Below are 27,744 nucleotides of genomic sequence, written 5' to 3'. Positions count from 1 at the left end.
TGAAATAACCTAGGTCTAACATCCAGTGAAATACTGTTAAAATTGATGATATAGGTATATATTCATGAGTTTTTAAAAATTACCTAACAAGTAAATGAGAAATTCAAATGTTAGAACTGTACCTCTAGACAGTATATTAACTTTCATTACATGTATATACATAAATCCATACTTACACTTTATATATATAAAATATATTTATTTTCTGCATTCATTTTTTCTTCAAGTCTAGGAAGCACATTTTTTCATGTTTTATCATCTTTGAAACCAGGTTGTCAAATGGCATCTTAACAGTCATCATTGCCAAAGAGGAAGTCATGACAGAGTCATGTCTATGCACATGCAAATTTGGCTGTTGTTTCTCTGATGACAAAAAAAATTTAATCCCTTGATATTCCAGTCAACAAACTATTTCTGAACCATTAGGGTAAGAATATGAGTTCTGTTATTGTCTGAATATCTTCTGTTAATATATTTTGGTAAGATCAAAGAAGCATCAGTTTATTAGCAGCTTGGAAGAAAAGCTTACAGGGATTTTGTGAGAACTTTATAGAAACGCTGAATCGCCAATGTTCTTGATATCCCAGAGGATGATATTGTATAAGAAAACACAGTTGCGGTTTGTGAATCAAAACGTGACTCAGAGGAACCGTAATCTGACACTGAAAAAATTAGAAATACTTATACCAGTTGGAAGCTTTTCTTTGCTTGATATATATTGGTACATTAATTTTGGTATAACTTAAGAATGTTGTTGTCTTCAATTTGATGAAACAAGATATATACACTTGTGGATAATTGAAATTTTAGCACAATATTCACCAATATGTTTTCAATAGTTTATTCTAGTACTAGGATTATGTGTGATTTATATATATATTTATTATGTTTTTTATGTTTTTAAATTCCCAGTATAGTTTGAAAATAATAAAGAAATTGTCATTGATTTTAAACTTTAAGTAAAATTTCACATTAAAATTTCTAGGTTAACCACTGAAGTATAGAAATAGATTGCATAAAGTTCAAAATTGTTGAAAGATCAAAAATGGCATGAAAGGGAAAAACAAATCCATGCAGTATAAAAAAGTAAAGAAAGAAGAAAAAATACATAGTAAAAGCAGAATTAATATAAATGGTCTCATTGAACTAAAAATATCAGTAGTCAGAATGTAAGTAAAACAAATCATTTAGTTTAAACATTTGTCAGAATGAATAAGAAAACAAAAATGTAAGTTATATGTTGTTATATGAAAAATATTTAAACAAGAAGCTTGAGATTAAAAGGAAGTAAAGATATATATTAGGCAAATATTATCAAAAAGAGTTGATGTAGATGCGTTATCAGATAAAAATAGCCTCTAAATCAAAAAAGCATTACTGGTGATAAGAAGGTTGGTCACTAAACAGTAATAAAAAAGATCCAATTCACCAGAAATATATAGTTTTCTTATAATATAGTTTCAAAATATAGGATGCAAAATTTGACAGAAATATGAGAACTTGACAAATTGACTATCACCAGGTGAGATTTTTGGTACCTTTTCAGTAGCCGTGTACCAATTTGACAACAATACAAAACAAACAAGAAAACACTGAAGGAATAGAAAGATTTGGGTAATACAATTAAAATGATCTATTTGACATATCCAGAAATTTGCATCTAACCATTAGAAAGTACACATCTATTTTTAATCACATAGAACATATACAAAAATTGACCATATCCTGGGTATAAATCAAGTCTTGATAAATTTAAAAAAAAAATTTAAAAATTGTTCATCATATTCACCATGATCCATATAACTGACTCCCATTTTCAAAAATTAAGTAAATATAAAACCCTTATACGTTTTGTTATTTAAAACAACTTTCAATAACCCTTGGATCAGTTAACTTATAAATTTAGAAAATATTTTTGAGCTAATATTTCATTAGGAAATAATGAAAATACTGTCAGAATTTATGAAATGTAGTAAAGAGGCTGCCATTTGCAGCCTTCAAAGTTTATATGAGGACAGAAAAATTCTAGATATGAATGTGCTAAAGATGCGGAGAACAATGGGAAAAAAATGGAGGTAGAAAGGAAGAGACAAAAAAGATTACAAAAAAAATACAGTAGAAAGGATTGAACAAAGCCAAAAGTTGGGTCTTTGAAAAGATTGAAAATTGACCAGTTCTGGTGAAAAGAAAAAAAAAAAAGCAGAATAATACTGAGAATGAAAAGGGAGTCTTAATTACAGAAGCAATTATTTCTCTTAATTTGAAAACTAGTGTATATGGACAATTCCTGGAAAGATTAAATGAATTGAAATTGAGTAGGTAAACAAAATTCTTTCCTCTCTCAGAGAGTTTGTCTGGCAGGCATTGAAGAATTTCAGACTCTGAAAAAGACATATTCTAGAATCCTTTAATTAGATTAATATAACCAAAAGAACAAAACCAGACTAGCACAATAAAGGACAAATTCATTCTCGTTTCCTTCATGAACACAGATGCATAAATCTTAAACAAAACATTAAAACCTATTCCAGGAATATACAGTGATGATAGCATACCTTGATCTATCGAGTTTCTTTAGGAATGCAAGTTTTGTTCAATATTCCAAAAATGTATGGATGCAATATGTCAAATTAACAGTTGAAAGAAAAGAAATTATAGACTCAGTAAAGGCAGAATAGAAATATTTAACAAAATTCTACTTTTTTTTTTTAACACTAATGATGTTAAGAAATAAAATATTATCAAGCTAGGAATAAATGGGAATGTATTTCACCTGAAAAAGAGTATCTTTTAAAATCCAACAATAAATAATACAAATGCATTCTCTTTAAAAAAATTAGTTAATTTTTATTCAAAATGTACTATAGGTTTTATAGACAGCAGATAAACATAAGTTAAAGTTTTAAGGATTGGACAGGAAGTAAAAAATTGTTACATATAATATATCTGCCTTTTTTTTTTTAATTCAGTTTTATTGAGATATTTTCACGTACCATACAATCATCCATGGTGTACAATCAGCTGTTCACAGTACCATCATATAGTTGTGCATTCATCACCCCAATCAATTTTTGAACATTTTCCTGTCTTCTTATAAAACCCATTATCATTTTCATATAACATTTTAAAAATTAATAAGACACTTTAGCAAATATACCATATATAATATTGTTTTAGTTTCCCAGGCTACTCACGCAAATACCTATTCAGTGGTTTGGTTTAAACAATGGGAATTTTTTTGCTTATGGTTTTGAGGCTGAAAGTCCAAATCAAGGCATCAGTCATCAAGGCAGTGCTTTCTCCCTGAAGGCTATGGTGTTCCGGGGCCGGCTCTCAGGGATCCTGGGGTCCTTAGCTTTTCACATAGCGGGGCAAATGGTGGTGTCTCGCATGTCTCTCCTGTCTCTTCTGGGTTCAGCTTCTTGCCTCCTGTGGCTTCCTCTCTGTCTGAAGTTCATTCTGCTTTTAAAGAACTCCAGGAATAGGATTAAGACCTATCCTGACTGAGGTGGACCACAACTTTTAACTGAAGTAACCTCATCAAAAGGTCCTACTTACAATGGGTTCACACCCTCAGGAATGGATTAAATTTAATAATATGTTTCTCTGGGCCATAAATAGCTTCAAACTACTACAGATTTCAATATATAAAAGTCAATTTTACTTCTATACATTGCAAAAAATGCCAGAATATGCAGTCTAAATTACAAGTTGATTAAGACCTTTAGAAATAAAAATGAGTAAAACTTTGTTTTAGGAATTATAAATGAAAAATAAATATAGAGTATTAACACATTTATCCATGGGAAGCCTTAACAATGATATCATTTCTCCCCAAATTTATCAAAAAACTATTTCAACATTGATTCTCTAGGGGAACTTAACTAATTGATTCTAAAATTAATGTGGAAATGCATTGGGCCAAAAATAGGCAAGACTCTCCCAAAGAAACACTCCCAAGGAGGGGAACTTGGCCTGCTGGATATCAGCCTTCCTGTAAAGTATATTAGTTAATACAGTGTGATACTGATGCTGGGATAAACAGATATAACAATGGAATGGGACAAAGATTTCACAAGCAGATTCAAGCATATGTGACAGATCCCTGGGATTGCCTGTCAGTGGAGAAAGGAAGGGACTATTTAATAAATGGTTCTGGAAGCAAATGAAAATACTTATATTTTTATACCATTCGAAAATTAATTTTAAATTGATCATGAACTAAACGTAAAAAGCAGAACAAAATATTTTAAGAAACCATCTAGTTGGTGAGGGTACCGCAACATTCTAAGTGTGTTTAATCCCATTGGATGGTAGGCTTGTGAGTGGTTGAGATGTGAAAAATATTTATTGTATAAATGATCCTACAAATAAAAAGAAAAAAAGAAAGAGCAGCTAAAGAGACAATGACAATTGCATGTACTGCATGACCCTGGATTGGCTCTAATGAGTGGTGGCAAAGCTCAAGAGGACATTATTGGTACATATGAAAAAAATTGGAATATAAAATATAATCTTTATATGAGTGTTAAATTTCTTAAACTGAATAACTGCACTTCGGGTGGTAACATAAGTGAATATCCTTAGTCCTGGGAAATGTACAGGGCAGTATTAAGTGTTCATGGATCATGATTATACAGCCTACACTCAAGTGTTCAGAAAATGAATTGATAAATATGTACATAGATAGACAGATAGATGGATGATAGATAAATAGATGGATTGATAGATGAATAGATAGAATGAGACAGCAAAATGTTAAAATTGGTACATCTGGTACCTGGGTGAGTAGGAATATGTTGGAGTTTCTCCTTATGGGATTTGTATTATTTTTGTAACTGTACTGTAAGGTTGAAAGAAATTCAAAATAAAAGTTAAAAAAATAAAATAAACCACCTAGAGGAATATCTTCACTACCTTGGTTCAAGAAAGTATTTCTTTAAAAAGGCACACAAATAGATATAAAGAAAGAACAAGTAAATTTGCTTCAAAATTTCGAATTTCTGTTCAAATAGTAATTCTAAATAGAATAACAAATTCAGACACAAGGAGAAGATATTTGCAACACATGTAATCAACCAACAGAGATTATTATCTAGGGGAATATTTTTATAGCACTGAGCCATGAAAGAATTTCTTAAACAAGGCACAAGAGCATATCATAAAAGAATAGATGGATAGATTTAAATTAATTAAAATTAAAGTGCTTCATCTCATTAAAAGTCATGATAAGATATTTGAAGAGACAGAAATAAATATTTGCAAAATATGGAATGAATAAAAATTAATTTTCAGAATATATAAGAAAACTGAATCAATTTTAATAGTCAAACAAACACAGATAGTAAAATACAGGAACTGACACTTCAGAGAAGAGGAAGCAAGAATGGCTTTAAATTTATGAAAAGATGCTCAAAATTAGTAACCACAAAAATGCAAATTAAAGTTACAGTGAAATATTTCACACATACCAGATTAGAAAAAAAATAAATCCACACATTGGTAAAGATGTGAAGCAAGGAGGTCTCTCTTACACTGCTGGTGTTGGAGTAAATTTGTACAATTAGCACTAGTCGTTCTGCTGCAGTATTTCTAGAGAAATGTTTGCATAAATGCCCCAAGAGAATGGGAATATTCATAGAATCATTTTGATAATGACAACTAACTGGAAATAATTTAAATATCCATGCATATTTCACAGATACACTTACACACTCACAAATGTATTCAGAAATGAAATACTTTGCTATAGCAAATTGATAAATTAAATCTATATGCATCAGTAAAGTGTCAGTTTATAATATTAAATGAAAAAAATGAAGTTTCTAAGAATACATATGGATGAATCATATATGAATATATACATATAATTAATATGTATTAATATATGATAATATATATCACCTGCTTTGACCTATATATTTATATGCATTATATATTTTATAATAGGCATATTTTATAGATATATAAAACATTTAATTACATTTTATGTAACTTTAGGGATGCACATGCATATATATGCATATACACACATACATTTATGGTAAAATTATAAATAAAAGTAAGCCAAAGTCTATTAATTATAAAATTCAGAATAACAGTTGCCTGTTAGTGGAGGGAGGGCTTCAGTGGTGTCCTAGTTTGCTAATGCTGCAGAATGCAAAACACCAGAGATGGATAGGCTTTTATAAAACGGGGGTTTATTTTGCTACACAGATACAGTCTTAAGGCCACAAAGCGTCCAAGGTAACACACCAGCAATCGGGTACCTTCACCGGAGGATGGCCAATGGTGTCCGGAAAACCTGTGTTAGCTGGGAAGACATGTGGCTGGCATCTGCTCCAAAGTTCTGGTTTCAAAATGGCTTTCTCCCAGGACGTTCCTCTCTAGCAAGCTTGCTCCTCTTCAAAACATCACTCACAGCTGCACTCATTTTCCTCTCTTTGAGTCAGCTCATTTATATAGCTCCACTGATCAAGGCCCACCCTGAATGGGCGGGGCCACACCTCCATGGGAACATCTCATCAAAATTATTACCCACAGCTGAGTGGGGCACATTCCAAGCAAATCTAACCAGCACCAAAAACGTCTTTCCAACAAGACCACAAAGATAATGGCATTTGGGGGACACAATACATTCAAACTGGCACAAATGATATTGGTTAATACTCTGTTTTAAGCTAATTTTTTTATAGACAAGTAATCATTTTGGTATTATTCTTTTGCATATACAGATTTATATGAAATGCTTTTTGCATGTAAAACTTACTTCATAATAAAACTGGCAATGATAAAAATTGTACCCATGACACATGATGATTTCAGAAAAAGGTAATTTTACTGACTAATGGAGTTCCATATCCCACTGTGAACACAAACATTTAGAACTCCAAAAACTGCAGCAAATGCCCTATTGAATTGAGTCCTGCATGCCAATTTAGTTGTCTTTAAGGATTATTAAATTTCATTATAATGAATGAGCAAAGACATTGTGGCTAATTTTGCTAGTTTAATGAATATATACAATATAAGTTGTATGTACTTTATGACATTTTCTTATTTATTAGTTGATGCAATCTGTTAGTATAGACATGTACAAAAACAAATTTCTGAAAAATAGCAATGACATTAATTTTTTCACCTTTGATAAGGGATATACAAACTTGATAATTTCTCATTTAGTGTCTTTATTTGGGTTAAACTTTGGAACAATTTTTTTAAGATTGAGCATTTGTTATATATATAAACAGTTTATAAAGTTGTAAGTATAAATTATACGCAAATATATATACAAAGACACGTGAACAAGTTTTTATGTTTGTGGGGATGTGGTACTGTGAATTTGAGCCTCTATTTGTACAGTCTCACAAAATGCTTTTAACAGAAAATTTGATCATGGTTAAGTTATCTTAATACATAAATCATTTACACTATCTTAAGTGAGAAACAATACATTGTAATTACTTAGGTTCGGGATTTAGTCACCAGAAATTGGTATTTTAGTCTCTTAATCTTTGACTTTGGTCAAATTATTTAAACTCTCTGAATCTTTGTTTCCAAATCTAAAGTGATTTGAAGATCTATAAGGTACTTTCTAGTTCTAAGATTCAGTGATTCTAATTTTTGCATTGAATAACTTTGCCCAAATAATTTCAGAAGCACTGTGCTTCAAAATGAAACAAATTGCCAAAAAAATCAATGCATGAAAATATGACGTTAATAAATTATTGATTAGGCAGCAAGTATTCACACTATAGAGATTTTTTTTTCAATTTTAGGTTTCAGGTTTTATTTAAGTAGTTGCTATCTTAATGGATTATATATATACCCATTTGTTTTCAACTTACAATTAAAAAAATAAATATTTATCTTGATAAGTAGTGTAGCAATTCATTTAAGAAACAATTATTGAGCCTGGAATAACATCACAGAGCCAGTAGACCCTAAGAATACAAATAAGGACTATATCATATAATCCTGCATTCACAAAGATCAATTTAGCATGGAAAAGATAAATATTTCAAAAGATAATCATGGGGGAAAAAGTTGCATGTATTTTAAATAAAAAATCATTTACATTTTACTACTAAGGGAAGGACTTCATGGTTTTTATTATACTGTAATCTTATAATCTATATTAATATATGATCAGCATATGTTTTACTAGTTATACTCTAGTATATATGTTATACTGTAATTTACTACCAATTTTAATAATAGTATCACAATCTAATGTCCCATTGCCTGTAGAAATGTCCCAAATTGTATATATTGTTAGATATATTCACCCAGCACTACTGAGAATATAGCCTGTTTATCTACTCTTAATAATTTCTATAATGTTTCAATAAATCATTTTTATTAAATGCTTTATTTATGTGAAAAGTGGCTTTATCTCCTATCCCATCCATTCATTCATTTACTCATTAATTCAGCAAATATTTTATTGAGCTTCTGTGGTTGTCTAAGATCCATTCCTGGTACTGGGTATTGAGCATTAAGTAAACTGACAAAAATCTTTGCCTTTAGGGAGTGTGTATTCTAGTAGAGAAAAATATAATAACCAAAATAAGCAACCAAAATATGTAGCATATTTATAGGCAATAAGTAGTAAGTTCCGGGGATGGGATTCATTTCAAACTTAATTGTTGGGGTAGGTCTTACTGAGAAGCTAAGAGCTGAACAAAGTGTGAAGATGAGTGAAGGTGCTGTTTGCCTATCTTGGGGGAGAGGTTCTAGACACAGGATATAGCAAGTGCAGAGTCCTCCAGCAGGAATGAACTTAGCCTGCTTGGAAAAGTAACACTGAGGCCATGGTCACTGGTGTCATGTGAAGGGGGAGGAGGGTATAGGGCATGACAGATGATTTGTGCACATGCTAACTTTCAGAAAAAAATGCAAGTTTTTTTTTTTTTTTTTTTTTTTTCCCAGACTGAATTACTGTATAAACTTGCCTGAATGCTATCATAAGCAGAATTTTTCATTAGGTGATTTTACATGAAACTCCATATATTGGAGTTTATGTTTAAAATTACTTTATTACCAAGTAAGTCCTGGATAAAGCGTTGTATTTCTTGGATTTTTCTTTTGGACAAAGACTTTGTTTAAATTGTCATTCAATTAAGAAGAAACCTGTGCAGGAGTTTCTATCAGTTTAAAAATGCCTATGATTTTCTGAAGACCCTAAATTTACTTCAGCATTTTAAGTCTCTGGGGATTTCATATTCAGCATTGACTGTCATTTATTAGACACTTACCATTTGCCATTAAGCTCAGTTAAACATATGTTATTTCATTTTTCTGTGAAGGTAGGTACTCTTCATGCAAATTTCATTTTAAGATTTGGCTTTTATATGTAACAGTTATTATTTAAATATAAGGTAAACATGGAATTTATTTTGGTAGAAATAAAACCCATATATATCCTTTTTCCATTAAAAAAAAACGAGATCTTTTTCAATCACCTTTCCTCATTTTAATGAGATATGTTTTAATTTATCATTTTAAGGAAGGACAAAGTATGATAAGTAATATTTAACTAAAACATACTAGTCATACTAATTACTTTACATGTATTCTTTTTGTCAGTCCTCTCAATTACCCTAAAAAGTAAATACAATTATCTTGTTTTTACAGATGAGAGAACAGACTCAGTTTTAATACCTGACTTAATGTCACTGAATAAATAAATGACAGAGCCAGTATTCCAAGCTTTTAAAGCCCCTGTTCTTTGATCATCATGCCACAAGAGGAAGCCATATAAAAAATAAGGGGGTTTAAAAGTATAATTCTACAGTAGACTAAGCTTTTAGAGAATGGATAGGATGCACTGGGAGAAAAGCTTTTGTGACTTCAATTTTATAAATACATGTGTACCTATAGACATGTATAGATTTCTTCCTTTAATTCTCATTCTTTGGGAGCATATTAAGTACAATGTTTTAAAGGATCTGGGAGTTTATTTTGGTATAAGGATGATATATAAGGTGGGGAATATTTAGTATTGAGAAGATTCAAATTTATAGACTTTATGTCTAGTGTTGACTTTTATTCATTGTATGAACTCATATGAGCCCCTTCACTTTTCTGTGGGTACAGTTTCCTTGCTATAAAATGGAAAATCCCAACATTGATCTAATTCGTTAATAAATTTGAATATTCATATTGATACCATGATTTGAACATGTGGATTGAAGATTATTTCGAAATATTATTTGTGAGTTTTGAAATGACTGAAAAATAAATCATCCAGTTGTAGTTGTATTTCTAAATGTTTGCTATAGCAGAAGTGATAAAAACTACTCTAGTTTAAACTCATGAATTATAATGAAAGGCAGTTTAGTTTCTTTTATAGAGCAGAAAATTTGCAGATTGAGAAGTTTAAGCCTCACATCTGTTTTTACACTCTGATTATACAACAAAGAATAGTTTACCAAATAAATGCTCTTTGGTATTTCTTTAAGACCTTTCTAGATTTCTAAAAAATTTCCAAGCAATAAAAAATTTAATAATATATAGACCATAGGTTCTTTAGGAAAAAGCAACCTTACAAGAGAGGTTTTTTTTTTTCAGCTGGTTTAACCAATACTTACAGTATAGCTCTTTTCTTTCTTCCTTAAATATTAAACTTTTAAAAGCATACTATTTCCAGTGCCCATGTGTTTATAATACCCACTATGTTGGGGTAACTGGCCAGGGAGAAATAACCCTGTCATCAAATCAGATAGATATGACAGATGGATAGATAGATAGATAGATAGATAGATAGATAGATAGATAGATAGATAAATTTTTATTCTGTTTCCAGGAAAGCTAAAATGATTAAAAAGGCAGACTGTAAACATACTGAATACATACAAGCCTTTTCAAAAATAATTATTTTTTTTCAAAAATGATTATTAACAAGGTATGATATTTTGGTTTGACTTTAACAGTATGCATTTGCAGAATATTAATGCAGAATTTACAGAATAGGGTCCCTGCCCTGATGATCACTATTGACTGAGACCCATCCTGTGTGCATTCATTGTCTGTGGTCAAAACTCTTCACTTGACTTTGTTACTGTAGTTTCCCTGACATTTTTGGTAGGCTTCTGAAGGAAAAGTCTCTAACATAAAAAATGTATCCTTTTGGAGAGGTATTTGCAAACTGTTTTCTTACTGTGTATATATATATATATGCATTTAACTATTTTGACCCATAAAAACCTTGTAGATACGTAGATAGGAGATAATAAAAAAATTAGGGTTATTTTTCCCAACTAAACACTTCGCCCAATAGTCTTGGTTCTAATTTATTTGATATTTTTATAAGTCAATGAAATAAGCCAGACACATCAGGACAATATTGTATAATCTCACTGATTTGAGATAATTAGAAAAAGCAAACTCATCGAGTCAGAATCTAGAATGTAGGTTACCAGGGGATGAGGTGGGGATAGGGAATGGGAAGTTAAGGCTTAAAATGTACAGGGTTCCTATTTGGAATGATGGAAAGTTTTGGTAATGGATGGTGGTGATGGTAGCATAACATTGTGAGTGTAATTAACAGCACTGAAATATATGTCTGAATGTAATCAAAAGGGGGAAATGTTAGATTGTATATATGGTAACAGAATAAAAATTTTAAAAAAATCCATGGAACTATAATACACAGTGAACCCTAAGTTAAACCATGGACTATAGTTTATAGTATAATTATAAAAACATGCTATCATCAATTGTAAAAAGTGTTCCATGCCAATGCAAGGTGTTAATAATAGGGTGGTATATTGAGAATCCTGTATTTCATTCATGATTGTTCTGTAAATCTACAACTTTTCTAATGAAGAAAACAAGTCAGTGGTGATTAGTAAAATCCAGTCCCTGACATTATTCTTTTCCGTGGGTTAAGTTTCTTAGTATTTCTGAACTTTAGTCTCTTTTGACAGATAGGGACTGTACCTTAAAGCATTTTGTGGAAATTAAACAATTGAACAAATAAGTACTTACTAGAGATAAAAGCACTTACTGGCCACGATAAATACTCAGTAAATGTCAGATCTCTGGATTCATTTTTGTGTACCTATAGATTATATGTTAATTTGATTATGAATCAGTAAGGGAAGAGTTAAGCAATTTGATCTTTTGAACTAGTTAATATCATTGTATGTAGTCATTCTTTTGTGTGTGTATGTATACTCAGAGAGTAATAATTACTGTATTTTATAGTATCTCCATGAAAAAATCAAAGGGATTTGCCTTTCTCTAACCGTTTAAAAATTTGTAATTAAGAAAATGTTATTTTTCATCCACAACCCCTAATAGAATGGTAGATGCATTTGTAATTTATACTCCAGCTACTTCTAAATAATAATTTGAGGTGGCTTTTGAAAATGCATTTGTCAATATATGAATATACAAATAGTATATGTCAAATAGAAATTAAAAGGAAAAAAAATCTAAGACCTATGAGAAAAGAGTTTTTTTTTTTTTTCCTATAAATTATGATGATAATTGAACATTTTATTTGACTATTTAGTTTCCAGGAAACCTATATGAAAGCGAGCTAATGATCGATTTTAAGGTCGTCTTTGTCCAAAAGAGGGCCTTCCCAGGTTGTTTGAAGCCAAAAATAAATGCCTTTCCTTGAATACTTTGATGCATAATGGAAGGATGAATTTAACACCAGAATACAAACTCGTTGTAGTGAGGGGCATTTTTTCCTTTTTTCTTTTTTTAATGCAACAGATGCATAGAAGGGATAGGTACTCAAAAAATTCTGTTTGAAAGAATAAGTGAATTTGGGTTTTTAATTTTTTTATTATTTTATACCTGATTGATTATATGAAGTGTGGGAAGTTTATTTTTGTTTCTTTCTCTGCAACTTTAAAAAATAAATTATGCCATGTTTCATTATATATACAGCATATTTTCCATTTGGAATTTTTTTCTTAGGATACTTAAAATTCTCAAATCTTTCTAAATCTGTTGATAACCAGTATTTATCTAAAACATTAACAACTTAATACAGTCAAAGTTGTTTAGATAATCTATTAATAACTGTTTGTCTCTGGTTTTCATATCTTTGGTAAGTGAGCTGCTGTTCTAAATATTACAGAGGACAACCACATTAATCACAAATGAGTCTTGGCCTTAAGAAATAGGCATGTGAGTAGGGAAGGTAAAACTTTGCACAGATAAGCTTAATACACAATAGAAACTTCCAGATAACAGAAAAATGATGAGCATAAACTGTGGTGTGAGGACAGAGGAGGAGGTGGTTTTTTCCAAATGATACGGTGAGGGAAGGTTTCTGAGGGAAGTCGCATTAAGCTAGGCCTTCAAGGAATTTATAGCCATAGCCCACAGTACTGGTAGTTCAAAATTTTGTTGCACAGGATTGAGTATGTCGAAGGGAACCCTGAATAGGGTTAGCTAGAGTTTATGAGTTTCCTGGTGGGCAGATGTGGAAAGGTAGAATTAAAAATGAATCTTAAGGGACCTTAACTGTGAAGGATTTATCAGACACCAGGATTCATGTTGGATTGGACAGGCGTTTAGCAAATGATTGTGACTAGGTCAATACCTGTGTTGCTAGGCCTGGTACTGATAACTGTTTAACTTCACTTCCTGCCACCCTGTGACTGTCAGATATCCATCTGTAGCTTTCTTGTTCACTTGATCACTTCTAGCAGCTGTGCTTCTTTTCCCTATCTCTTAATTTACAGGAGGCGGCATTTTTTTATTTAGACTTTGGTAAAATCAGGTATGCACACATTTTAAATACTGAGAATGAATGGCTTTTCTTAAGACTGGAAAAACAGCATGACCTCTAGCATATTTTATCATAATCACTGAAATATGTTTAGAGCCTTCAAGATGTTTATGTACACACTTTGATTATTCTAAAGAAAAGAATCAGAAATACCAAAGCATGAGTGGGCTTATATGGGTGTGTTTGTGTTTAGGCGTGCTCATTGAAGCTTTAGAGAACAGGGCTAAAATTTTACTTTGACTTTATCTCAGATGTACAGTTTGTTTTCTATAACTTTGTGACCTAAATCATCTTCAGTTCTCTTATGTGGGTAGGGAGAGGGAAGTGAATTAGGTAAATTCAAGCTTATCAATAAACAGTGTCTTGGGCTCACCCATTTTAGATGAGCTCTTGATGTGAAACAGTCTTGAGCAGATAAAAATTTAATCAATTCAAAATTCAACTATTAGTTTTGACCCTTTTCCTCCTCCCACTCCAGATGATTATCTGAGCTGCAGGGGAATAGTTCTAATTTGATAGAAAACCCCAAGGTCTATGGCAAGAATTCTACAGTAGTCCTTGAGGGGTGCAGTGGCTACTCTCTGACAAGTTGCATTGCCCTGTCACTGGGCACCTGTCTGCTACAATATGGTTAAAATTGATTTTTTTTTCCCTTTCTTGTTAATGGGTTAGTGATCCTTCCTAACCCCAACTTGCCTCTCTTTGGTACTTCAGATCCTCGCTGATATCTGGTTGAGCCTGCCATTTGATGTCTAGCCCAGGTAGCTCATACAATAGCTCTCAGCTTCAGAACTGCCTCTGGTGACCCTTTTTTGGACTTGGGATCATTAGATCACATCTTTGCTTTGGACTGACTGAGAGGAGCCAGCAGCCCTGCCCTGCCTTGGCCTCCTCTTCCTGGCTTCAACAACTTCTCTCTTCACTGTATATTCTGCTTCGGTCTTACCCAAAGTGGATGTGAGCCATTCTGAACTGTGATCTCCGACAGGCTTCCAAGCTATAAATGGGGGAAATGTATCTCTGCCTTTGTTTTTCTTATCAGCTATCTAAAAAGCTGCCACTATTCAGAGTATTTTCCCAGAAAGGGAATGCCGCAGTGCAAACATCTTAACTGCTCACTTCTCCCACTCCAGGTCTCTTCTGCTTCCCATGGTTTCCCTTAAAACAAACAGGGTTGGTATTTCGCCTTTTCTTCTTGCCTGGCATTCCTTCTTGTACTAATACTTATGGCAATATCAAAACCTATTTTCCCCTTCCTATGCTTCCTCTAAGAAGCCTCCCGAAGGCAGGTAGAGGTTTCTGCAGCCCTTCATGCTATATGCAGGCACTGAGGAAACAGGCAGGGACTTGTGCTGACCCATCTGGTCACACCCCTCCTCCAAGCTGTGCTTTCACCCTGGGGACACTTTGGATGCAGTACTAAACCAAAAACTAGGCGTTTCAGGGGCCTGCAGCCTCGCCAGAGCTATGGTCAGAGAAGTAAGCCACTAGTCCTGATAGCTTTACATTTCTCTGTATTTGACTAAATAGTTCTCTGCCTGGGATGGTCCTCCACTGACAGGTTCCACCCAGAGATGGAGAGTAGTTCCACCACTGGTGGCTCACCTTTTTATCCTCTCTCTTGCAGTCTGTCCAAAACTCCCTTAAAATATCACATACCCAGCTGGTTCTGCCTTGGGACCAGGAGCCCAAGGTCCATTAGCCTGACTCAGGATATGTTAATGGGGCTTACCAAATTTATAATCTTCTCCCATGTAAAGCCTGAATTTCAGAACTATTTTCTTGTTTGGACCCCCAAAAGAATTCTAATTTGAGAATAAACTGTTCAAGGGTAATCTCCTTTTCTCTAAAATACTAAAACCTATTGCTTCAGAGGATAGGGAACCTCGGGGCAGCAAGATTTAGAGGCTATACCAGTATACCTTTAAGCAATTTTTAAATAAACTGACATTTTAAAATAAAAAGTTCAAATAAATTTTATATAAATTTAAATAAAATTAAAATGCATGCATAATAATTAAGGAATGGTATTTTAAAAGAAGAAATTTATTTCTATTTAAAATATTTTTTCAAATAATTTAATAATGGAATATATTCTCCAAATAAAGTTGAGTGAAAATGTAGACTACAACACCATTTCTATGAAACATAATTTTAATGTGAATATATTTCTAGAAATTCACCAAAATACTGACAGTGTGTGGTGGTAGAATTATGAATACTTCTTATATTCTGATTTACTCTTTCTACGTTTTCCATATTTTCTAAAATTGAGACTATACCATTTCTGTAACCAAAAGAAAAAAATGCAAAGATTAATAAAAAGTCATAATGTGAAAAAAGCAATATTTATAATTTATATAACCTACATGATCCAGTATTATTTAAATTAATCAGATATATATAAATAATTGAAAGATAATGAAATATTCCACATTATTAATAATGGCTGTGTAAGGAGAGGGTGAGTTTTTTCTTTTCTTAGTTTTCTAAATTTCTATTATACGGGCCAGTAAACTACAGCCCTCGCACCACTTTGTAAATGAAATTTCATTGAAATTTACACACTGCGTGTATCGGTACACTTCGCAGTGTCCCACAAGTTCCTCAGACTCTGTTCACTTTTCTTCTTTCTGCTTCTCAAGTCAAATATTTCAATTTTCTTATCTTAAGGTTCACTGATTCTTCTGCTTCTGTTAACTGTGATCTTCAACTCTGTTACCTTTTCATAATATCTTTCTATTGATATTCTTTTTGTGTTAATCTGTCATTTTCCTGATTTCCTTTAGTATTTTTGTTCATATTTTCCTTTAACTCTGTGCATAGTGGGACCATTTTTTAAAAGTCTTAGGTCAGTTCCAGGTCTAGTCCTTCTTGGTGGTGATTTCTGCTGCTTTAATCTTCTCCTTTGCCTGGGTCATCACTTCCTATTTCTTTGTAAATTTTATAACCTTTTGTTGGAACTTGGACATTTTGATGTTTTAAGTTGTTATTGCTGAAATTTAGACTCTGCTGTGTCTGTTCCTTAAGCTTTTATCCAGTTATGACTAAGTGTTCCTTGAATGCCGAGAGCTAACAACAACAAAAAACAAACTAAGGGAAAAAAGAAAACACCTTTTCCAGTTTTTACAGATTGACCTATGCAAGTACTCTCAGGACTTACCCAGGCTAAAGCATAGGGACCGCACTGAGGCTTTCTCTACTTAGTCTTGTGTGGAACGTGTCCCCTCCTCCCTAGGAAACAATTTCCTCATGGTCACTGTACTTAGGTCTTAGACCAGCAATGCCGTGCTCTCTGAGCTGCCTTCAACACGCAGGGCATGTTCTTGGGAAGTGAGCCCCTCAGACCACCACCAGATAGACTAGTCCGGACACACATGCTCTCAACACGTACCCAAGGGCCTTGCACGAAGGGGAAGCGTGGGGGAGGACCCAGCCAGGGCACCAGGAGGTCCTACCGCTTTTAAAAAGCCTTTTTCCTGATGCAGTGGCATATACTACCCTGTACTACAGTCCATTAACCTTTCTGGAGGCCTGAGAAAGTTGTTTCTGTCATTTCTTGCAGGTTGTTCAAAGCTTCTGTGTTGTTCTATCCTTTTTCAGGTTCATTTTTATAATTTTTCTGTGAGTTTCTGAAAGCAAGATTCTTGGATGTAATCATATACAAATTAGAAAACCTTTATGGAGAGAATATTGTCAGTCATTATCTAAAAAATTGCACTGAAAGATCACTGAAAATATTGTAGAAACAAATTTGACATTAAATAAAAATTAAAACATTGTGTCTGTTTTCTCATAGATATGTGTTTAGCTTTTAAGCAACTTTTCTGAAGACGTGACAAAAATTAGTTTTGTTAATATATTGGAAACATTATCTTACCAACAGAAAAGCAGTTCTCTTTTTCCTCTCCTTGTTCCACAAATGGAACGAGAATGGTAAGAAGTAGTTATTGAGAAATACTGGGATCTTCCAGGTAAAAGCTCAGCAAGCATCATCACTCTACAAAGAAACACTGATATTAGGGAACCAAGATATTTTTAATTTAATTCATTAAACTTCCAATCTATTAAGCTGTACATGATAATTTTCTTCTATAAGACAGAAAGCTAGCAGTTAAATGTCCCTTGGCATATTCAGAAACTAAATTGTCCCTTTCTTCACCACCCTCAACAAGCAAACACACCATCCATTTGACTGGAAGAATTTCACTGCTACCTAAAATGCATAAAAAGTCTCATTAGTAAGTTGGATAAGTATAGTACAAGTTTTGGAAGTGGATTACAGTAACTTAATTCCAAAGACCTATACAATTTTGTATTCTGTGTGTTTAGAAAACAGATCCATGCAGAAATGTTTTTGAGTATTCTTTCATTAAAAGTAGAAAAATTCTGGAATATGCTTACTATTTAATACTTTATAATTCATTAGATTTAATGTGTGATTCTTTTAAACTTTATTATAGAAAATTTAGAAGTTAACATTTTTTATTAAAAAAGTATTTTAAGTGATGGCAGCTCTGTTTTTCTTATGCTTACAAATTAGATTGAGGTGGCTGTTATTTTTTGGTTAGCAGTTTGGTTCAGATCTAAATTCTTAATCTCCCTTTGAGTATTTTTTCTTTGCTTAAACAAATTAAATGCTTTCAATCTTTAGCCCATAACAACCAAAGGTTTTTGGGGGGTAAGATTTTGAGTGTGAATGTTAACAAATGTTTGTGAAACATCATATTATAGTTATAACCAGAAAATATTATTTTAGTTATTATCAAAAATAATATAAGAAATGGAAATATTGTTTAACTGCTACTTTATGTTTTTTAATAGGTTACTTGAATTTCAAATAGAGGAGCTGCAATGCCACCACCAGCAGTTACCCCACCTCAGGTTCCACCTCCTGATGGAGGATGGGGCTGGGTTGTGGTTGCGGCATCTTTTATCTCCATTGGATTTTCATATGCATTCCCCAAAGCTATCACAGTATTCTTCAAAGAAATTCAGGAGATATTCGGCGCTAGCTACAGTGAAATAGCATGGATATCATCCATTATGCTGGCTGTTATGTATGCAGGAGGTAAGGTTCTATGAAATAAACAGAATTCTGGATTATTAAAACAGTTGCTCCATGCCACAGTGTTTTACATGTAGTGTTCTGGGTATATTAAGGCTCTGTTTTCATATTATAGTCACTTAAAACCTATTGAAAGTATAATTGGAACTGAATTTTAAATGATTTTAGTGATTCAACATCTTGAACTATTGATTCCCTTACCAGAGGATTTATTTGAATGAGGATTTTTCTGCACAAACCAAGATTTACTAAACTATTGAATTTCCAAGGGAAATACCTTTCCTTTTAGTGTGGGGTGAGATCTACACTATAATGTTAGTATAATTTCCTACTATTGATACAGCTGGTATAAATTCTTCTGAATGAAAAAGAAACTGAAGTTGCTGACAGTTTATAAGCCCATCATGCAAAAATGGAGTGTTATCATGTACATTCTAGGTTCCTTCAAGTTTGTGTGATTGAAATCATTCCTTATTTCTGAAGTACTCCTTAAATATAACATCTTTTTATTTAAATGGTTGCCTGACAGTTATCTTTGTTGCATTCCATGTTCATATGAAGATATGAGTCATGAGGGATAATGAATAAATCAAAACACCATTTTGCCTTTGAACGTTAAAAAAATTGTAATTTCCAGTGCATTATTATATCTCCTATCTTATTTAAATCAATCCCAATAGCGTACCAGACTATCTTGTAGATTATTTTTAAAGTTATCACTTAAAATGTATGTGTCTTAGAGTTTTCATTTTTCATTTTTCATCTGGATATTTGACTTTAAGAAACAGTTAAAGACTCAGAACACAAGAACTTAAAAAAAAACATAGAAATCATCTAATGTAGTTTCTTATTTTACAGGTGAGGATAACATGGCTTATAGTGATGGAGATATAGCACTAGTGATAATATCCAGTATTTATTAGTATTTACTCTTGGCCAGGACATTTCTAAATGCTTGATGTATGTGATATGATTTAATATTCCTAACAATCTGTGAAATAAGTATCATCTTCTCTCCATTTTATAGCTGAGGAAATATGTAAAATAGCTTTTTCAAATCAAAAAGCTCATTAGTGGCAGATAGAAAATGAGATTCCAAGCATTTTAATCACTACATTTTTTTTCCTTTCTCACATCTCTTCTTTACATCTAGAAAGTGACAGAGGCAGACCTAGGCCAGGAGGTCTGAAGACCTGATTCCATGTTCTTTCCACTGTAGTGTAGTGACTTTTTTGACACCCCCACTATGCTCATTTGTTTTGTGACATAATGATTATTACTTGGGCTGTTGTCTCTTTATTATACTACCAAGGTAAACATTTGATCATACAATAATGTGGTTTGTTCTTTGTATATATGTGTGTGTGTGTGTACATAGGTGTATGTTTTTTATTTATTGTATGTCAGTTACTTTAGATTAATTCAACGTATATCTCCTGTAACTTTTTGGTTAGGGTGAATGGATGTATTTTTCCTTCCATTACCAAAAGATACCTTTAAAATGTTATATGGGCATGTCAATGAAAAATTCTATTTCTAAAACACTTTCTGAAATTTTCCTTTAGACAGTTGCTTTCAGGGTTGTAACTGGGTTATTTCTGATGATAAGAAGAGTAGATCCTGTACTTGATGCTTTATTTCTCTGGTCAGGTGTTCTTTAATAATGCTTTGCTAGAGGAACACACAAGGTCATCTTGGTCTGTGTTCCAAAATTGGCTAATGTTAAGATGGGATATGTAATGTTTCTCTCCATGTAAAAAGAACTGAAATCAACTCCAGTATTGAATTGATACAAGCTCATTGAAACTGGACTTCAGGTCCTATATATTCACAATTCTCTGTTTAGCAGTTGACTAACTCATAAGCAAGATAAAGCTCTCCATAATTTTTTAATTCAATCAAGTCTTGATTGACTTTCTCTGTTACTTTTAAACAAACAACCTCAAAGTCCCAGTGGCATAAGACAGTACAAGTTTATTTCATGCTCAAGCAGTGTTTCATCTGGTAGCTTTGTAGTATTCCCTGAATGTGCTCCATCTGGATGAACAAAGAGTAATACAGGCTTCCTAGAAGAAGAAATAGAATTGGCTGGCACTCAGCCAGTCCCAGATAGAGCTTGGTACCCCAACAATCATACTCCATCCAACAAAAGCAGTATGTTTCTATAGACTCACCATGGTCATATGATATCCTTTCAATCCCTGGCAGAATCTAAAAGAAGGAATAGAATAAATAATGACATAATTTTATGAAGCAATTAAATCTCCGTATCAAATTATAATAAACATTTATAATATGTATTTACCATTAAATAATATTCTCACTTTATTTTCTTATTTTCCAATTTTTAATATATATGGTGCATATTTTTAAAAAACAGAAAAACCTCTTTTGAAGTTTAAGAGAGTGGAAGTATGGTAAAATAGCTATCCATTTGGAAAAAACTACCTTAAAATATTTAGGATAATGAATTAATAAAATTTGACTAAATCAAGGGCTAACATGTTTCATATATTTCACGAAAGCAATCTAGACACATGAAAATAGTTATTTATAGTAATTGAGGATGGTAATGTCTAGTTGATTTCCAAGTAAGTAGTTGGAATCTTGCCTAAGTCCTTAGTATTCTGGGCTGAGACATTTCATGTGATCTCTGGGTATGGAGAAAAGTCAGAAATTGCAGAAATTCTGTTACTCTTTGGTCTTTCCCTTAAAACTGGAAAAGCAATTCTACTTCATTGCCTACTGGTTAGAAATGTTACTTATACCCACTGTTGAACGGAGAGCTCATATACTTTTATATAGTTAGTTGAAAATAACCTATGTGTCTTATCCTGATAATTAGTTTTTAATCGTTAATCTTTTAATAAAAAATAATTGGCACATTTAACACTGGAACCCATTTATCAAAACAATTTTTCCTTTTTGTGGATGCTGATAATTTTTCCAGAAGCATAATAACTATTTAGAACAAAAGTCTGATAGATTCAATTAATCTAAGGCACAGCTACTGGTTCTGTTACTCATGTTGCATTGATTTTCAAGTGTAGTAACAGTTTATCTACATATGAATTGCAGGTCTTTTGTTAAAAATGCATAGTCTTCCTAATCTAGTCACCTCCAGACCCCAGGGACTGTCCCCCAACCCCAGTCAAAATCTTCAGAAAATGATTCAGGGGACTATCTGGCACTCAACCCCATTTGCTCAAATGAATAAGGTAGCCCAGGAGCTTGTCCCCAGGTGGGGGGAGCAGGGGAGAGAAAATGATAGCCATTTTTACATTGTTTTGTTATAGTATTTATTGATTCAGGAAACAAATTACTTGGAAACTGCCAAAAAAAAAAAAAAAGCATAGTCCTGGTCCTTATCCCAAACCCATCCTTATCAGAATTTCTGTTGGTACAGTCCAGAAACTTGCATTGTAAGAAGCATCTCTGAAAACCACTTCACTTTATGTACAACATAGGAATTTACCATTGTAGTAGAAAATCAGTTTGAGTAAAATATTTCATTTCCCTCTAATATTTGAAAGATTGAGATTCTTAGAGGTTTTTTTATATTGAATATTATAAAAGTGAATTTAAAGACCACAAGGTGAAAAGGCATATAGTTTACTATGAAATATAATGAGTCTCTCTACCAAGTAACTGAAATACTGTGTTCAACATAATGCTAATTATGTTAGCCTAGAGAACATCTACTATCTGACACACTCATTAGGGCTTAGTACTCACGCTATTAATCACTGCTGAGGGGTCATTGGATAAGATGGAGTATGTTCAGAGGCCTGACCTGTAATGTCAGGGCTGGAGTCTCTTGTAGTAATTAGTTGGCATCTAGGTCTTGGTAGCAAAGTATTATCTTCCCTTCTTATGTCTGAATTAAAAATGAAACTAATAAAAGGTATGCACCAAAGAGGGAAAAGAATTCAAATTATATTTATCCCCTACTTCATCCCTAGAATAATGGCATTAAATTATAGCAGCCCATCTGGCAGTCCATATGGTCTCTTGGAGTTCTGGCAAATTTCAGCAAATAGGTCAAGCAGAGTGGTCACCCAATTAATAAAGCCCTAAGTAGAGGTAGAAAACCTATTCCAATTTAAACTTTCTACATTATTTAGATGGATACAGGGATTTATTTTGTAAATAGTGATTACATAGGGTTATCTTTTATTGCAGTGTTGTCTTTTTTACTCTTTTGAATGATAATCTGAAAATGGTTAGCTACACAATCACTGAATACAGATCTTGTGCTCTCAGTCTCAGTGTAATTTTTCCAGTAATATCTGTTCTGACTTGTAAGAATCAGTCATTCTGGAGAAAATTGTTGGCTTTATCTCCATGGTAACTTACTCTTCTGTTTTATGAGAGCAGTGACTGCCAATTATGCTAAATTAAGGGTGATGGTTGTATAATGGACTACTTTGCACAGGGGACCAAGTATTAGGCCACTGAACTTATTTTACTGGAGGCCAAGAAGCAAAAAGTTTTAGGCATAGGAGGTTGAGGGCTATAGTATACAATGTATATTTTTTCTATTTTTTTTAAAGTTTAAATAATCTATATTATTCTGATTTGTGCTTTAAATATTCTTCAGAATGAGGGAGACTATTAAAATAGTTTATATCATAGAGCAATTTTTTAAATCAATGAATTTCATTCCATTCCTGTGTCTGAGATTCCTGGGGCTTTGATCTTAGCTTTACAAAAATGCGCTAGGTGCATTAAGATAGTCCTGTGCAAAGAAGCTGTGGACTTCTTATACCTTATATCTTTGCTTTGTTAGAATTTTTTTTTCATCCATGACATAAATATTGCTAAAGTTTTCCTAGGAAAATATGATATGGTGTGCAAGAGACTATTATGCTTTCTATATATCCATGTATTCCTCTTTATTTCCCAGCTTCCTTGCAGTTAGGTTGAAACTATGTGACTAGCTCTGACCAAAGAAATGTGAGAAGGACATGTCATCTCCTGCTCAAGGCACTTAGAGCAGGTGTGCATCTTTCATTTCTTTATTCCCTGTTGCCAAAACCTTGTTGCATATGATATGGCTTTAAAGGGGAAAGTCATTGACCCCCCTTGCCCTTTGAATGTGTAAGAAATAAATGTTTATTCAACTTCTGCAATTTGTTTTGCAGATGAATTTGGCCTATATTGATCAATGCAAACATGAAGGCTCAGATTATTGTGCAGCTGCATGAAAGTTATGGTAAATTGTAATTGAGCACTAGAACAGACTATGGGATGCCCTTAATTGATTTAGCTTATATAATGTCATGAGAATGTACATGTGATATTTTGTCAGATCTTTGTTAGAGAAGAGGAAGCCATCAGTATCTGAAATGAAGGAGTTGTAAGTGCATATCGTCATTGTCAGTTTTTACGACAATAAAAGTGAGAGGCAGGCACTTCAGGGCATCGAAGGTAGGGATCAAATTATGCCCATGGAACTTTCTGTGATTAAATTTCTCTTTGCCCTTCCTAAGACAGCGGTGGAAGGAGACAGGGTTCAAGGGCAGTTCTCAAGTACTTATCCTGCAGAGGGCTGATAATTCAGTGCAAGTAATAACAGATTATTAGTAAATGCTATTTTCAGTAGAAAATTTAAGAAACTTTATTGGAATCCTTTCTGATTGATATGTGTGCCTTTAAACAGTGACACTTGCACTTACTGATTTATAAAAACAACCTATTTAAGAAATATCTTTCCTGATTTTTGGCTTGAATTCCTCTAAAATATGTTATTATCTCATTATATATTTTATGCAGGCATATTCTGGTTGCAATGACAGAAACCTGATTCAGACTCCCTGTTTTGGTTTGCTAACGCTGCCAGAATGCAATATACTAGAAATGGGTTGGCCTTTTTTTTAAGTGCAATTTTATTGAGAGATACTCAGACACCGTATAATCCTCCCAAAGAATACAATCAGTGGCACACAGTATCATCATATAGTTGTGCATTCATTGCCACAATCAATTTTTGAGCATTTTCCTTACTGCAAAATAAAGACAAAAAATATAAAAAAATTAAAAAAAAAAAGAAATTAAAAAAGAACACCCAAACCATCTCATCCCTTTATACCCCCCCAATTTTTAATTTTTTTTCCATTATTTTATTACTCATCTGCCCATACACTGGTTAAAGGGAGTGTCAGTCACCAGGTTTTCACTGTCACATGGTCACGCAATAAAAGCTATATATAGTTAAACAGTTATCATCAGGAATCAAGTCTACTGGATTACTGTTCAACAGAATCAGGTATTTTCTTCTGGCTATTCTAGTACACTAGAAACTAAAAAGGAATATCTATATAATGCATAAAAATATAACCTCCAGATTGACCTCTCAACTCTTATTTGAGATCTCTCAGCCACTGAAGTTTTATTTTGTTTCTTTTCCCCCTTTTGATCAAGAAGGCATTCTCAATCCCACAATGCCAGGGCCAGTCTCATCCCTGGGAGTGCTGTCCCTCATTGCCAGGGAGACTTACACCCATGGGAGTCGTGTCCCATGTAGAAGGGAAGGTAGTCAGTTTATTTATAGAGTTAGCAGAGAGAAAGAGGCCACATCTGAGCAACAAAAGAGGTTCTCTGGGAGTGACTCTTGGACATAATTATAAGTAGGCTTAGCTTCTCCTTTGTAAGAATAAATCATAAGGACAAGCCCCAGGATCCAGGGCTTGACTCATTAGATTGGGATTCCCTAATGCTTGTGGGAATATCAGAAATTCCTCAGGTGAGGAAGTTTAATTTTTCTATATTTTCCCCCAGTCTCTCAAGGGGACTTTGCAAATACTTTTTCATATTTTTCTGCCCAAAGTACTCTGGGGTGCATTGTGGTATTATTTTAACCTGTACAGAATAACAAGACCTCATTCCCCATTCTAGGTTCCATGCAACCATATTGTTTAAGTAAACTGACCATATGGAATATATTAGAAAGCTTGCTACAGAGAATGTAAATTGTTTACCAAATAAATATCTCTTAAATAACAGTCAAAACTCAGGAATCGTGTGATTGCTATAAGAGCTTACAATCTTCGAACTTTACAACAAGCCTCACTGAACTCTCTGTACTTGTGCATCATCGATTGCCACATCTCTGTCCACATTCTATCCTCTGGTACCTATGCCCTCAAATTCAATTCTCAGCATTTGCTTATTATAGTAAGTTTATATTAGTGAGGCCTTACAATATTTGTCCTTTCGTTTCTGGCTTATTTCACTCAACATAATGTCCTCAGGTTCATCCACCTAGTTGCATGCCTCACGACTTCTTTCCTTATTGCGTCTGTTCAGTATTCCATTGCATGTATACACCACATTTTGCCCCTCCATTCACCCGTCGATGTACCCTTAGGCTGAATCCCTTCATTGCTAATCATGAATACTGCTGCCATAAGGACCAGTGTGTACAAGTCTATTTGTGTCCCTTCTTTCGGTTCTTCCAAGTGTATACCAAATAATGGGTTGCAGGATTGGGTTGGCTTTTACAATGATATTTATTAGCTTACAGTTTATAGTTTGTAGGCTGTGAAAATGTCCAAATTCAAGGCATCAACAGGAAGATACCTGGACTCTTAAGACAGCTTCTGACATCCAGGACACCTCTGTCATGTGGAAGGCACATGACTAGTGTCTGTTGGTCCTTCTCTCCCAGGTTTCATTGCTTCCAACTTCTGGCTGCATGTTTCTCTCTTTTAGCTTCTGTCTCTCAGCTTCTCCAGATATGTCCTTGTCTCTCAGTTCCTCTAGGGCTTTTTCTGTTAGCTTCTCTTAATTTTATCTCTTAGCTTCTGTATGTGTTTTATCCTCTTATAAAGGACCCCAGTAAGAGGAGTAAGACCCACCTTAAATATGTGGGTCACATCTTAATCGAAATAACCTAATTGAAAGGTCCCACCCACAATAAGACTGCACCCACGGGAATGGATTAAAAGAACATGCCCTAAAAGAATGTTCTTGTTCATGGGAAATGTATAAATGAATTATATTGTTTTTTCAAGGATGTGTGCAGCTTGCTCTCATATGTTCAGAAGACAGAGCAATAGATGATGGATGATAGGGAGGGAGGGAGGGAGAGAGGGAAAGAAAGAAATGGTGTGACAGGATGTTAAAGTCCGTGAATCGGGGTATCGGGGGAGGGGGGTCGGGGTATGCTGGAGTTCTGTGTATGGGGTTTGTATTGTTTTTGCAACTGTTCCTGTAAGTTTGAATTTATTTCAAAATAAAATTAAAAAAAAAAAAAAGAACATTCCCTTCTCTGGGGTATATAACAGCTTCGAACTAACACACTCACTAAGATCTAAAGAGAAATGCTCATGTGTGCAAATCAGAGGAGCAACACAGGCATCAGTGTCTTCCAGGTCAGCTGGCACCAGTGATTCTGTTTGTGGTTCATGCTGCTCTCCTGCTCTGAGCAGCTTTGTTTATTTAGTTGGTGCCCTCCGCCTGACATGGGGAAGATGGTTATCAGCATCTCAGTCTCAAATTTCAGTCTTGAATTTGACAGGAAACAGATTGCCCCTCTTCCCTAAGTTATAATTTGAAAAATTCTATGGAAGATTACCAAGGCTTGGCCTGCTTTGCATGTGCCCCTGCAGGCAGTGAAAGAATGAGGGGCTAATATTGGCAACCTAAGTGGAAATATATATATGGGATAGTGAAGAATAAGTTTCTTAAAGGAAGAATGGGACTATTCCCAGAGGAAGGAAGATTTCTGAAGAGACAAAACAGTAAGTGCTTACTTCTCTATTCTTTTTAATTAGAATATATAATATATTACAGTAAATTATCCTTATTCATCATAGTTGCTCAACATAATTATATTTTATAAAGTCTCCTTGAACACTGAAATGGGGAATACTGAACCATTGCTTCTAGGGGAAAAATACAGGATTAGTTTGGTTAG

At 33.5% G+C, this 27,744-nt stretch overlaps 1 protein-coding gene across 7 annotated transcripts in view; it reads left to right on the top strand.

The window, feature by feature from the left end:
* SLC16A7 (solute carrier family 16 member 7) overlaps positions 1-27,744 on the top strand; it is a 219,224-nt gene that overhangs the window by 112,514 nt on the left and 78,966 nt on the right. For 6 of the 7 annotated variants that reach the window (XM_037848350.1, XM_037848352.1, XM_037848349.1 and 3 more), the window contains one exon: positions 18,581-18,827. The exons of the other annotated variant lie outside the window; for it this stretch is intronic. In XM_037848350.1, coding sequence (XP_037704278.1) covers positions 18,611-18,827 — 217 coding nt within the window. In that variant the 5' untranslated portion in view covers positions 18,581-18,610. The remainder of the gene's footprint in view (positions 1-18,580; positions 18,828-27,744) is intronic. 7 annotated transcript variants of the gene reach the window in all.

Source organism: Choloepus didactylus, chromosome 8, assembly GCF_015220235.1.
Source record: "Choloepus didactylus isolate mChoDid1 chromosome 8, mChoDid1.pri, whole genome shotgun sequence".
NCBI lineage: Eukaryota > Metazoa > Chordata > Mammalia > Pilosa > Megalonychidae > Choloepus > Choloepus didactylus.
This window is presented reverse-complemented; position numbering and strand designations above follow the sequence as displayed.